This window comes from Numenius arquata, chromosome 5, assembly GCF_964106895.1.
Source record: "Numenius arquata chromosome 5, bNumArq3.hap1.1, whole genome shotgun sequence".
Taxonomy (NCBI): Eukaryota; Metazoa; Chordata; class Aves; order Charadriiformes; family Scolopacidae; genus Numenius; species Numenius arquata.
The window spans coordinates 38,781,403-38,795,996 of record NC_133580.1 but is presented as its reverse complement, the minus strand read 5'-3'; the positions used below and the strand labels follow the sequence as shown (position 1 = coordinate 38,795,996).

At 38.8% G+C, this 14,594-nt stretch overlaps 1 protein-coding gene across 1 annotated transcript in view; it reads left to right on the top strand.

Moving 5' to 3' along the window:
* DCHS2 (dachsous cadherin-related 2) overlaps positions 1–14,594 on the top strand; it is a 73,530-nt gene that overhangs the window by 17,003 nt on the left and 41,933 nt on the right. Inside the window, 2 exon segments of the mRNA XM_074147883.1 lie at positions 10,824–11,060; positions 12,389–13,408. Coding sequence (XP_074003984.1) covers positions 10,824–11,060; positions 12,389–13,408 — 1,257 coding nt within the window.

The following is a 14,594-nucleotide window of genomic DNA, read 5'->3' as shown; positions in this document are numbered from 1 at the left end:
GATGTTGACAAGTTTTGTTTTATTGAAGAACATTGAAATGTTGTTTAGCAGTCACATCTTAGGAGTTTTTCATTGCATGAAAAAGTTTGGCTTTATTTTTATTACAATACAGGTTGAAAACAAAAGTTGAAATATCAAAATTTCTTTTTTGGGGAAAAAAAAAAATTCCAAACTTTGCTTAACTCCATACAGTGTTTAATATATAGCACATTGTAATATGCATCAAAGTGAAATTGGGATGCATCCTTTTTAAAGAAAACAAGGCCATTTTTATGATGATTAATGATGTTTTCATATAGTATTGTAGGAAATAATAGTTTATTTTTAAACTACTTTTGGCATTTTCATACAGCATGTAGTACATTTGCTAAACATATGAAGAGGTTCACATAAATAACATTTAAAATTAGGAGTGTTTTATTTTGGAACTTTTTTGAGGCCACTTTTTTTTTAAACTGCAGTTTATGCAATTAGTGTTTTTCTTTTCTTTCATATGAAATTGATAGCATATTCAGAGTGCTGCAGATCAGATGAGTATGTCTGAGACATTGGTTTAGCTCACTAAGTTTTCACTGAGTAATTTGTGGACCTTTACCTTCTCTGAGACCTCATCTAATGAGAAATCTAACATAAAGAATACAGGAAACAGTATATTCTCCTTGAAGCACACAAAATTTGCTGTAGTAAGTGTGAGAGTGCAGATTTTGGCCCTGAAAGAAAACTATGCAGCAGAACAGCATGAAAAAATATCCACAGTGTCAGCTCTTAATGTATGCATCTTTTTTCTTTTATTAATAAAATCTAATACATTTTAACATACTCTAACATCTACAAAGGGAAAAATTCCTACAAGCTGTGTGCCAAAAACTCAACCATGCAATAGTGTGGCGACATGTGTACTTGAGGTTCGTTGTGCATGATACAATGCAAAGTATTTACAAAAATGCTCTAGCCCAGCCCCTTTCTTGTAGTTAAGTCAATGTCAGACCTCAGAAACAGAAGAACCCACCAGATGAGACAAGGAGCGAACTTCTGTGGCATTGGGATGATGTGGGCTGATAACAAGAAAAATGGAGAAAAGGAAAAAATTAGACCCAAACCTACCATCTTGGAGGAGAGGAGTAATGTGAAATTTGTACTGTAAAGTTCAGAAAATCAACACTTTTATTTGATAGAGACTGTACGTGTCTGAAGTACAGATGTGCTTCATGTTCTCAGTTAACCTAAAGAAAAGAAGAAAACGGAACATCACACAAAGAGAGCAGATAACCTTGGCAAAATGCCTTCTATTGGACTGTTAAAAGGAATGTAATAGAGGAGTGTATTTACTAGAAAATCAGTTTGTGAGGACTAAGATGAGCATCTGAAATGTTTCATAATGCTCTTAATATAAGAACAGCAAATAAATCTTATTGGGCTTATATTTGGCTTCATTCTGTACCTGTGCTGGAAATATGCATCTTTTCATACAGTGCCTTCAAAGAAATATCATCTCCGGTTACCGTGGCAGTTGAGTTTTGTTACCAGGTTGTGTATTGAGCTATTTTTGGATCTGGAGGCTGGCAGCTTGATTAAAAAGGTCCTTGATTAAAAAGATGTTTTTGGAAAACTTCAATGAACTAAGCAAGCAGAGGTGACGTGACAGTGCTGGAGCTGTGGAGATCGCACAGGGAAGGCTCTGCCTTTGTCTTTGAAAATACAGCAGTTCACCAGCCAGAGTCCTGCCCACTTATTGCTGTATGCTTTGACTTTTGGTGTGGGTTTTTTTAAATTTCATGTTTTATGTGCAAGTGTTCTCTTTGTATGCAACCAGAGAACAAGTGCACTCTGAGTTACTGTTATGTCAGATTAAAGGAAACAAAACAAGGTAAAACCAGAGGAAATCTCCCTGCAACAGCAAATTATGTCTCTTCAGGTATATGCTCCTTTACTGAAAAATTAGTGTGGTTTTTTGTTGGTTTTGTTTTTTCTGTTAGGGAAGAATTAGTTAAACATGTAATAGTACAATACAGAGAAAGCTACATCAAAGTAATACTTGTTTTTTTCTGTATTAAGTTTAGTTTTGATGTTCTATGATGAGTCATAAAACATTTGTTGTACTAACATTAGCATCGTGCTAAGCAAAAGAACTCCCAAACCCTAGTTCTGTCCTGTGAGGTCTATAGTAGGTTGAAATAATGAAACAGCAAAGGATTAACATGACAGTCAGTTCGGTATCTCCAGGTTTCTTTTCATATGTACTGTAGAAAATGAGAATTTTTGAGGAGCTGAATGTTAGATTTGACTATTCTGAAGAATATACAGAAAATATAAATTTGTTGACAATTTGAGGGGATTTTATGTTAAAATGGGAGGAAAAGGGCCAAGCAAAATGTTTCATTTGACTTGGAGGTTAGAAATAAAGGAAACAAAGCAAGATATTCACAAGAAAGTGAGGAATAGAAATCCTTAACAATGTAGTAATTGCGTGGTCACCAGAAAGACCTAGTTGAGTTCTTCCTTTGCTTTGAGCAACATTGAATCTATTTGCCTTCTGCTGGTGGTTACACCACCTAATTAAACTGGGAGTTATAGGACCCACATTTATTTAAGCATTTTGGGCAAAGCAGAGCAGCTTTCCTGCTCAGAATAGCCGTATGTTCTGGGGACTTCATAGCTGAAGCACTGTTTTCTTGCTAAATGGTGAGCATGGGGTCATTCTGCTGCCGGTTGCTTGTTCAGACTGCTACTGCTGGGCTTGTGGCTGGTGGGGGCATGTTCAGCTCGCTCTGCTCACTCTTCATTGAGGGCTTGTTCAGTGAAACACTCTTTTTAGAACAATGTAGCGGTTTGGAAAGCACTGAATGGGTCTGATCCAGCTTCTGGACGACAGCTCTCTTTGATGGGCTCTTACTGTTGCATACCTTTTCCTCAGGGATTCATCATCCCTTATGACATCAATAAGCAACTAAACTTTTTAAATACAATAGTATTAATTGGTAGAACCATTGCTCTAAAAATTTTGCCTTCTTTAAACTCTCAGCTTTTCAAGATCATTGGAAAAAAGCGTTACAAATTTGTTTTGTCTGTTTGCAATTTTTCGTAGGATTCATGAGCATGGCTTTAGAGTTGTCCAGCACCTGAGAACTTTTACAGAAGATCCAATATAAATAAGTTTTTCCCCTACAAAATAAACAGTCATCATGCTACCTTGTTGTGTAGTAAACTGTGGACCATGCATAGAAAGCACTACTGAAATATTAATATTGCCTGTAATTTAAATTGTAAAAAGAAAATAATTTAGAGAATTTAAGATTTTGGTGGTGTTCAGATAGAAATAAGCTAAACACTTCATCCAAAAAGCTGGTAATACAAATGTAAGTAACACTTCTTTAAGTTCTGTCCTGCAGCTCATTACTTCTGAATATGAGCCAGCAGTGTGACCAGGTGGCCAAGGCAGCCAAGAGCATCCTGGCCTGTATTAGGAATAGTGTGGTGAGCAGGACTAGGGAGGTGATTGTCCTGCTGTGTTTGGCACTGGTGAGGCAGCACCTTGAGTACTGTGTGCAGTTTGGGGCTCCTCACTACAGGAAAGACATTGAGGTGCTGGAGAGTGTCCAGAGAAGGGCAACAAAGCTGGTGAGAGGTCTGGAGAACAAGTCTTATGAGGAGCAGCTGAGGGACCTGGGGTTGTTTAGCCTGGAGAAAAGGAGGCTGAGGGGGGGAGACCTTTTCGCTCTCTACAACTACTAGAAAGGAGGTTATAGAGAGGTGGAGATCGGTCTCTTCTCCCAAGTTACAAGAAATAGCACAAGAGGAAATGGCCTCAAGCTGCACCAGGGGAGGTTTAGACTGGATATTAGGAAAAAATTCTTCACCGAAAGGGTTATCAAACCCTGGAACAGGCTGCTCAGGGAAGTGGTTGAGTCACCATCTCCGGAGGTATTTAAAAGATGAGTAGATATGGTGCTGAGGTGCATGGTTTAGTGGTGGACTTGGCAGCGTTAGGTTAATGGTTGGACTCGATGATCTGAAAGGTCCCTTCCAACCTAGACAATTCTATGGTTCTATGATTCAAATTGCATAACTGTGTTTAACCTATTCACAGTTAAATGGCAGATGGGAAGGCTGAAAGAGACCAGCTTCACATGTTCCTTTACCTGCCCCTTGAGCGCTAGGAGGCATGTGACCTCCTAAAGTGGTAGAGTATACTCTCTAGAGAGAAAAGAACTTGCATGCCAAATAGTGCATTGCAAGACTTCGTGTGAAAAGCACTTAAGTAACAGAAAACTGAGCCTACCTAGATGATACAAAAACATTCTTATACTTTATTGCCTGACATTAGAGGCTGATGCTCAGGTGGATGTTCTACTTGTAAATAATGGAACTGCCTTAGTTAGAAATGCATATTTTGTGTGTTGATGAATACTTCTTAGCTAACTAAAATTGCCTGTAGCCTGTAGTATTTAAAATAGTATTTAAAATAGTAGTAAATAAAACAGTATTTAAAATTTAACACTGGGAGAACCACAGTGTTAAAACCATATATATTACCTTATAGATCCAGGTACTGGTTCCTTATGTTGCAGATTACCAACCTGGCTGAATTTGAATGAAGTGCTCTGGAACAGACTTTCATATGCTAAGCTAAGTCTTGTGATTAAACACAGTACGTTTAAATAGTAGTGGTTGTAAACACACAGATTTTTTTTATTATATTTCCTTTTTTAAGAAGCACAAGAATCTGCTAGAGAGGGCCACTGTTGAAAGCGTTTAACAGTGCAGGGGTATGAGACTTCTGTGAAGTACAAATGTAGATAGGAGACCGATACAAGTTGTCAGTTATTTACTACAAAAACATTAAGATACTGAATAATTTCAAACTTGCAGTACTCCTCTTATTTACTGAAACTCAAAATAGGGTTTGTGTCATCAATATTAAGCTTTTTAAAGCCTTTTCCTATAAGCTGAAGCTGCACATATTACAGTAGGTAGACTGTAAATAACAATGTAATTCCTCATTAATTCTTTCCTTTCCCCTGACAGTTATTAAAACAGCTCTTCACACAGTGCATTTTGCAGAGTGTTGTTATGGTTACTATCAAGAATGCAGCTTCAATAAAAAAGGTGCATTTTAAATACAGGTAAATTGCTAAAACCTAAATGTGATGCTTAGATTAGAGGATGGGCAATGAGTCAGATAAAGTCAAATAGAAATGTCAAGCGGAAACACTATTGTTGTTCTCTAGAACAATGTGATTTTAACGTTAATGCAAGTCTACACCTCCTAACTGCATTCACCTCTTGGAGGATCACCCTGAATGTTTTTCTGACATGTAAAAAGCACGTAAAAACCAAAGTTGTACGTGCATCTCAGCACTGAGAAGCTGGCCATGCTGGGTTGGGCGAGACATGTTCTGAGCAGGTCAATGGGTCAGCACTGACCTACGCAGTATTAAGCATCAGGTCCAGCAGCCGACTTTGAAGGTGAATTGAGGTAATGAACTCTACATACCTTTTCTGCCATCTGCTTGCTGTCTGAGCTGTGTGTCAGGTCATGCCAGCTGACCCATCCTAGGATGTCTGCTGAAGAAATCCTGCCGTCATTTAATGTTGATAGGGCATTCAGTTTCATGGTCGTAGAGAACACTATTGATAGCTGTTGATTTTATTCCTCCGGCTGTGTTTTAATGTTGCTTTTTTTATTTCATGAGCAATGAGAAAATAATGGAAGCTATTTAAATGAGTACGCATTTCTATGCAGTCCAAACGTCATTACTGAAGTTAGTGTGTCCTCATTTATATTTTTGCCTCTGCAGTGCTTGACTAATGGAAAATGTTTTGCTTACATATGAACGACTATTCATGTAGGGCTGTTTTTTGTTATGCTTACGTGAGTACCCTGTGGAAAAACAGACACATTTTCAAACTGGCCAGCTAGAGGTATGGGTGGAAATCCTGTTGGGATAACCAGTACTGTTTCCGCCATATAAAAAGTGCTTTTGGTGAACGAACCTACTTCAGTGATCTATGCTGCTGTAATGTTAGGAATGAACAGAGGATTATGAAGAAGATCATATATGTATTTTAAAAGAATCATTATATGCAGGACCCTGTCTCCTGGCTTTAACTCTTGAGAAACAGCACTTAGCAGCTAACACACCTGTGGAGCAGGGTGCATCTCCACAAAAATAAGAACAAAAAAATCCCGGGAGAAATTTTGTCATTGCCAGAGGATGGCGGTTGCCTCAGAGTCTTGTCTTTCACTCATGCTTTTGCACATTCTGGGTGAACATTGGCTTCATTTTACCTTTTGTTGTTGATAAGCACAAAGTGGAGAGCAAGAACTTCCTGGAAGTTAGTGCCCTAGCACGTACAGTGAGTGAGGAAGGATGAAACAGGTGAAAGGGCTGATAGTCATGATTTCACCCTTCACTAACACTAGCCCTCACAGTACACTGAATCCCTGAAACCGTTGTAACAATTTGCACTAGCCAGTAAGCACAGGTTGTTCTGCAGCAAAATCCCTGTAACTCTCCATGTGGCTGTGCAGAGCTCATCTGCGCTGGTGCAGAGCTGTTCCCAAACCCTGGCCTGTAGTGGCACTTGTTATCATGCAACAAGTATTGCAGATTCTGTCTAAAATGAGTACGCAAATCATGACAGGCAATCTCTGGGTCATGTTTTAGATTTATAAAGGTTAGTATCTGAAGGCAGTTATACCCATGCAGATCTAGTCAAGAAAATGAGCTTGCCAAAGTGTAAGTGAGGCTGGATGTTAATGCTTCATCTGGTGTGTAATTAGATGATTGTTCACCTGTGAAACAGAATCGGTTCCAATTTTCTCTCCTGCAGAATGAGGAGTTACCAGAGGTAAAATCTTCAAGACACTGCGGTAATATAAACAATAAATTAAAAAAATGGGAATTAAATGCTATTAAAGGCAGCAGATAAGGCTGCCCATATATATGGGGAGCTGAGCTATTAGAAAGAAGGTGGCATTTTTCATGCAGTGACTTCTTAAAGTGGAACCACACTTGTGTCTGTGTGGTCCCCTGCTAGGAGTTTTGGTCTTGGTAAAACGTTCCTCAAAGAGCAGCCATCTCATTAATCCCTTTCCATCATTAGCTTCTCTACAAATTGTTTTTCATAATGGAAAAATATATTCTGTACCGTAGCAATCTAATTGTCTTTTAAGTTCTCTGAAGCCACAAATTGCAGGCTGCAAGTGACTATAACAATAATAAGCCACTGTCTTGTCTTAATTACAGAACAGGAAAGAAAGGAAAACTGTGACTCATCTTCAGCCTGTTTTTTAGCAAGGCATACCTCTGTTGAGTTGCGCACACCCAACGTGTGACTTAAACAGCTAGTTCCTGACATCTGCTTCTTGCAGTTAGCCCCGTGTAGTGCTAGGGGATCTCCTGCACTGTACTTCAGCAGATCAAATGCAGCCAGCCTGCTCTGAGGTGTGTTGGCAGCTGCTTTTGACCGAAGTGGTTATGACTGTCCATTTTAGTCCCGGTATGGTGTTTTTACCTAACCATATAGTCAGTAGGATCCCAGATGCTGCTTACCTCTACGGCTTCTTTCCTGTCATATGGTGCCGTAATACAGCCTAATGTGGCATGTTCCCCTACGTATGGTAGAGCTGTCTCAAATGTCTGTATAGATTATGTATCACCAGACGCAAAGCTAATGCCCAGTCCTACAAATGCTAAAAGAATCAGAATGTATATAATTAAAAGTCAAACTGGGTTATAAAATTTCCTGCACATTACAGTTCTGAGGCTGGAAGGAGCCATATGGAAGACATATACTTTTTACTTGGAACCTGCCACTGTTCTTAGGGTGTCCCTGGTCCTGCAAGAGAGGACAGAGTTGGCAAGATGTACTTGCCTATTCCCTTTCCTCTCTAGGACACAGCAAAAGAATGAAGAGAGAAAGCAAAATCTTTATCCATTTTATTTTCTGTCTGCTTTCTATAGCTGAACTGGCATGGGCTGTGCTGTAATCTGTCTAGGTCAGCAGGGAAGGAATTTTTGTTTCTGAAATATTTCTGTTCCACCAGGTCTTCAGAGTTCCTGGAGTGGAGCACTGTTTGCTCCACCCTTGCTAAGGGATGTTCTGGAGTCATTAGTTATTGCTTTGAGAGTAAGAATTTCAATGTAATGCTTTTTTGTAGAAGCTTTCCCACTCTTCACATACATCCTGAAGTATCCAAAATGGGAATGAGATATTTTTGGCCTTGTCCATAGAAAAATACCCAATTGGTCAAGTTAGTAAAAGGCAGTCCATTTGATTGGTTTCATTTAATTTGACAGCAACAGTGTTTAAAATCCATGTTTACACATTTAACCTCTGGGAAAAAATGGCTTAAGCCCTTTTTCCTTCAAGCTACAGTTGCTCAGATTACCTCAGGAAATGCCAAAAGTTTATGTCCTTGGAAGACTACTTTGTTGAGCTGTCTAACTAATCGTAAAGCCCAATAATCAGAAGACAAAAAAAAAAAAAAAAGAAAAAAAAAGGCCAAACTAAGGCTGACTCTTGGAAGTGCATCAGTTATTGGCATAGGAGTTGGATCAGCGGTGAATTCTGAATCTGTCTGTATCTCTGTTCTGTTTTTACTGTGGTTTGTCACACTGGAATAAGTGTCCTTTGTTAGTGGAAAGCATTCTTCCTTGATCCTGAAGACCCTCTGAATGCATTTTAAGCATGTCAAGACACAGTTTGTTGTTATAATGTCCTGGCAGTATAATTGGAAAGTATACCACATGCACATTTGAATATTTATAAGGATTTTATATATTTTCCATTATTCTGCTTAAAAATGCATTGTAGCAATTTAGTGTTTGTGGCTTCACACTAAATTTTGAGAAGATTTATTGTAGTTGAATCATGCACTAATTCCCCTAGGGCACTTTGACTTAAATCTAATTTTTACCCTGTCTGACAAATAGGACCACTAAATGTCTGACTTGAATACCAGATATCATCTCTACTAAACCTGTCTTGAGAGCCAGGAAACCACAAAGGTAGCTCAGAGTTTAAAGGTTTGTTTTTACTGAGCTGCTAGAGGTTTTGTGTCTTCACCAGCTTCTACAAAACCATAGAGGAATTCTTAAAAATATCTGTTGGTATGAAGAAAGTTGTCCCGATTAGTTGAATCACTTGAGTTTACTGCAACCTTACTACTTAGCTCGCTGCAATTTTAGCATTTAGTGTCTATTTAGTTAAACTCAGTCATTGCTAAGAATTTTCTTGTGTTTGATCACCTCTCGTCTTCATTTTCATGTTGAAAAACTTATTTTACAAATAGTTCTCTGTGTGTTGCAAAATCTGTGACCACCAAAGGATGTTAGAATATTGATGTATTTCTGTCACCTCAGAATAAGTGAAAGTGTTCTTCCTCCTCCTGCTCAATGGTAGAGAAGAAGCTGCAAAGGATAAGACAAATCAGTATTAATGCTCTCTAGGTCGTAATTACATTTCCTTATTCCATCTTTTACCTGGCTGAAAGCACCTGGTCTTCCACTGCGCACCTCAGGTTTTAATTAGTTATACAATTTATGAATTAACAAACATACTGTATTGCTTTATGATCCAGTGCTTACCCCTACCTTTTTAAGTATTTAGCTTCACTTCATCTAGACCAGACATTTCAGAGTGCTCTGAAGGCTAATGATTAATTTGTGGGTTTGTATCTTCATTTAGAAATCCTTAATTTGCTTGCAAAGGACAATGAATGACTGTCTCTCATGGAACCATTAGCAAGTATCAGTTTTGGATAATTGTTGTGGACCGTTATGAACATCCCATAGAGAGCTATGGTTTGGATGTAATTCTCATTGCTGGGACTGAAGTCTTCACTCAAACAAAGCTTGCTTTGAAGTTCATCCAAGCTTTTGCTGTAGATGAAGATGGGACAGGATTCATACTATGTTCATTCTTTCTACCCATACGACCATCTTAGGTAATAATAGCTAGATGTGGGTTTCTGTAGTTATAGAGAGAGTATTTGAAAATTGGGCATAATTATCTGATATTACTAAAGGCTTATTTTAGCAGTCAGAAGAGAATGTATTTGGAGACAGCTAGTCTCATTCATCAGAGTTAAAGGATGAAAATGTATTTATCTTGAGGAAGGCACATCCAAAGTGCTGTATTTCTGGACAGAGAATTGCATTTTCTTTTCAGAGAATTACTTGTTTCATATCATTTATATAAAATATAATAGTTAGCAGCTTACAAATTAAAACAGACCTTAGAATTCACTACTAAAGGATTTTTTACCAGAAACTTGTGATCAGACAGCAGGTGATTGCTTCCCAGATACTTTACACAGAGCCCACTGATTTGTATTTTGGGGCTTCAATCCCGTTTGTGTGGATGTTTTATTTGGCGACTTATTCGAGCAGAATGTCTCTGCAGCCTGTTTGAAATAAAGTTAACTTTACTGTTTGCAAAGATAAATTAGTCTTTTGTAACAATAAAGTATTTTTTCTTCCCCTAACGCAGTTCCAGATTCCTATAGACTAATACTGGTAAAAGTGTGGTTTTCCTAACATTGTTGAAAACTCAGAATGATTCTACTGACTCAATGAAGTTGTTAAAGATAATCAGAATTAAGGACACTGTGTTTTGACACTGTGTGTCAGTGGCTTTGTGTATGGGGAAGATGATATAATTTGAAAAAACTTGGCTCTCAAAAAGCAATTGGGAGTGCTGTTTTTTGTCCATGTTGTCTGGCCTTCTCTTCAAACAGTGATACAAGTTGAAACTATTTTGACAGCCTGCTGAATTTTAACTGATTTAATTGCTCTTTTATTTCTGTGTACTTTCAGGAATTATTTACCTGATCTCAGCTCTTGGCCACCTGGCACATTCTGCGCTCTTCCTGACTGTTTCTGCGCGGGATGGGGGTGGCCTTCCCTCTGCTACCAATGCAGCTGTCACAGTCAACATCCTTCAGACTGCTTCAGCCCCTGCCATATTTGAGAGATCCCGGTACACTTTTTCAGTTCCCGAAGACGCACCTGAAGACAGCCCGATCGGCACTGTCAAGGCCAGAGAGCCTCCAAGTAAGTTGCATGCTCAGTCAGAGATTGTATTGCATTTTTGTTGTGACAATTAACTGCAAATATCTGCAGATAATTCTTTTTTTTAAAAACTTCCATATTATTCATTCAGTCTGTCGAGCACTAAATAGTATTTACTGTTGATATTTACAGCAACTGGTGTAATCACTGCTGTATCAGGACGCTCTTCAGAACAGATGGAGGTTTGTGGTACTCCCCTTGGTGGTCCATGGGGATTGGCAACTGCCTCGCTTTTCTTCCAGATGGATTTCTAAAATTCTAAATGGGGAGATGGGAACCATGTTGTGAAAGTGTAAAGAAGGGTTTTTGTGACAGTGTAGCTTGTGTTAAAGCATTAGCCATGCAAGACAAATCTCAGAGCAACAGTCATGATCAGAGAATATTCAGAAGTTTCAGAGAATCTATATGAAGTGCTGCTATTGCTGCTGCAAAAAAAACACACCCCGAACAAAAAAAAAAATCCTCTCTCCAAGCCCAAACAAACAAGCCCCGCCACCCACACACACATTTTCTCAAATTACATGGTGAAGTCCAGATGAATATTTATGGGAACTTTTGAAAATGTATTTAATCCATTTGGTTTTGTTATCATTTTTAGAGGGAAATGGGTTAGCTCCTACCAGGCTGTAGTCATAAAAGACGCTGTCGTGAGTCCACATACCAGCTTGATGATGGATCTGTACGTGTAAGGTGGTAGAGGCAGAGGTTTTATATAAGTTTGATTAGTCAGGTCCTCCCATTGTCGTCTTCTTGGAAGGACAGTGCATTGACCACTGTCCTCAGGGTGAGATAGTACCTGCAGAGCAGCCTTGGTAATAAGCCTGAACCTTTAGATAACTTTTGCTTTAGGTAGCATCTGATGTATAAGTATTATAGCAATGGTCATCCATGAACTAAGTTCAGTAAAATGCAGTTCTTTCAGAGAACTGCCACCTGTTTCATTCCTTGCTATAGTGAATGCCTGTGTGTAGTGAAATTACTCCCATAAGACTAATTTATAGGAGTGTTTTTTCCATATTTTAGATCAGGGGAAAACAAGAGGCTATTATACTGTTTTCTGTATAGAGTTTTATCATACCAGTGAGATGAAAATCAAATGGTGTACAAGTGGACAAACTGTATACAGTCATATTTTACTGAAGGGCTCCCAGGAGAGGAAGTATAAAAAGCCCAAGAAATTCAAACATCTGTGTAGCTTACATTTGTTCCGCTGGATTTAACAGCATGCATTCTTCACAGATGTTCTTACCAACCTTCATGTTATCACTTCATATTTTATTACATTTTTTTGTCGTTATTTCCATTTCTAGATTCTTTAGAAGTGGTTTCTTACAGAATTTCTTCTGGTGATCCACATGGAAGATTCTCTATTGACCCCCAGTTTGGTATCATCCGCACCAAAAACCAGCTTGACCATGAAACTCAGTCTGTTGTGGTGCTCACTGTTCAGTCGCAGCTGGGAAACTCCCCTGTCTACAGTAGCACCCAGGTCAACATATCTGTGATAGATATTAATGACAACCCTCCAGTATTTCTTACCCAATCGGATAAGGTAACTATTTCACATACTCAGCCTCCTGGCACTGCTGTTTACATTGCTCATGCAGAAGACAAAGACAGTGGCCTAAATGGGGCAATCAAATATAGTATTGCAAGCAAGCAGTCAAATGCATTCAGCATTGATCCAAGCCTTGGAGTGGTAAATCTCACCAGGACTGTGTCTGCGGATAAACGGCAGGAATACACTCTACACATAGCAGCTGAAGACTGTGGAAGTCCTCCTCTGACTTCTTCGTTGATGTTGACAGTGATTATTGAAGAGCAGAAATTGGTCCCTACTTTGGTTTTTCAAAACTTGGTGTATCAAGTAGAAATCAGTGAGGCTACCTCTCCAGGTGCCCAAATCCTTCAGGTTCAAGCTCACTCACTTGATCCACACAGCGTTACCTCCAAGCTGACGTATTCCTTAGAACCTAGCACAGATTCTGTTGCATTTGGGGTTTGCTCTGTCACTGGCTGGATTTATCTTCGGAAACATTTGAACTATGAATGTGCACAGATACTAAGTTTTAGAGTCCTGGTCAGCATCTCTGAGCATGAGAACCTCAGACAAAATGCAAGTACATCGGTAATAGTTAATGTCCTGGATGAAAATGATAATTCTCCCATGTTTATGCATGAGAGCTACTTCTTTGAAATGGAGGAAAATCCAGTTCCTAGGGGTGTGGTTGGCACCATTACAGCTGTTGACAAAGACTCTGGAAGAAATGGACAACTTTCCTATTTCCTCCTGTCTGATGGAAAGTATTTCAAGATTAATTCCAACACAGGTAGCATTTTACGATTTCTAATCTGCCTAATATTGCTTTTGGAAAGCAGCCTTCCCTAAGGGTATGGAAGTAAAGTGTAAAGCTTTCAGGAACTGCTGTGAATCTCTTGGGTTGATATGTGAATATTCTAACTCAGAGCTTCACAATGCGGGGAATGAAATAAATCTAATACATGTTCATGAAGAATGAACTAACCCTTAGGGTTTGATTTTTTCATGCCTTTTTTCTGGTCACTTGGTCATAAGTTTCGGTGTTTGACTGTAACAAATAAAAAGGAGTTTGAAGTTATAGCTTTAATAGTTCATTTGAGGAACTTAATTGCCTGTGATCAAGTACAGTTGAGAAGTACAGATCAGCCATAAATAACTGTAAAGGTAACTATGACATTTAACAGTTACAGTGATTTAAAATATTTGTGAAAACTTGTGTAAGTTACATCATAACTGGGTTCATGTTGTACATGGCACCACAGATATCAAATTGGCTCAGAGAAGTTTTGCAGGATACAGGGTGTACTCTGCAGTGGATCCCAAATGCCTGGAGTAATAGGTACTGTGTCCACATGGTATAACACCACAGACCACAGCATGGAGAGCCCAGAGGAAGAGGAAGGGATCTCTGTAAGGAACACAGGCAGTGTAAACAATCTGATTTAGCAAAATGATAGGTAGTGAGCAAAGATCTGCTGTTAAAAATTCTTTTTCCCATATGTCCTGTCCTCATGGGGAGTGAATAGGGTCTCCCAGAATTTCTCTGTATGAATCTCAAAATAAAATTGTCATTTCAAACAGGTTTATGTTGCATACATTTATGGAATTTTAAAGGCAAGTAGAGTACTAGGAGTTGACCAAGAAGATCTGAAATAATATGTGGTTATCTGTATGAAGGACTTTGGTTAACCACAAATGTACAGCTATATTGAGTGTGGTTGAGCAGATAGAGAGAAGATTGGGTCAGATTTATTCACTGCCTTAACTAGAATGTATAGGAGACATCAGGGTTCCTGATTAATATACAGACATTGTGTTGAGAATTTCCTATCCCAGGGGCATAATAAAGGCCATTTGACAGCAGTTAAAACCCTGTGCTCATATATTATCTGTCCTGAAGTGTGGTGAAGAAAAGGCCAGATGGGTTTCTTTGGAAGGTCAGTGCCTTGGTTCGTACTGTTTTATACCTTTGCTCC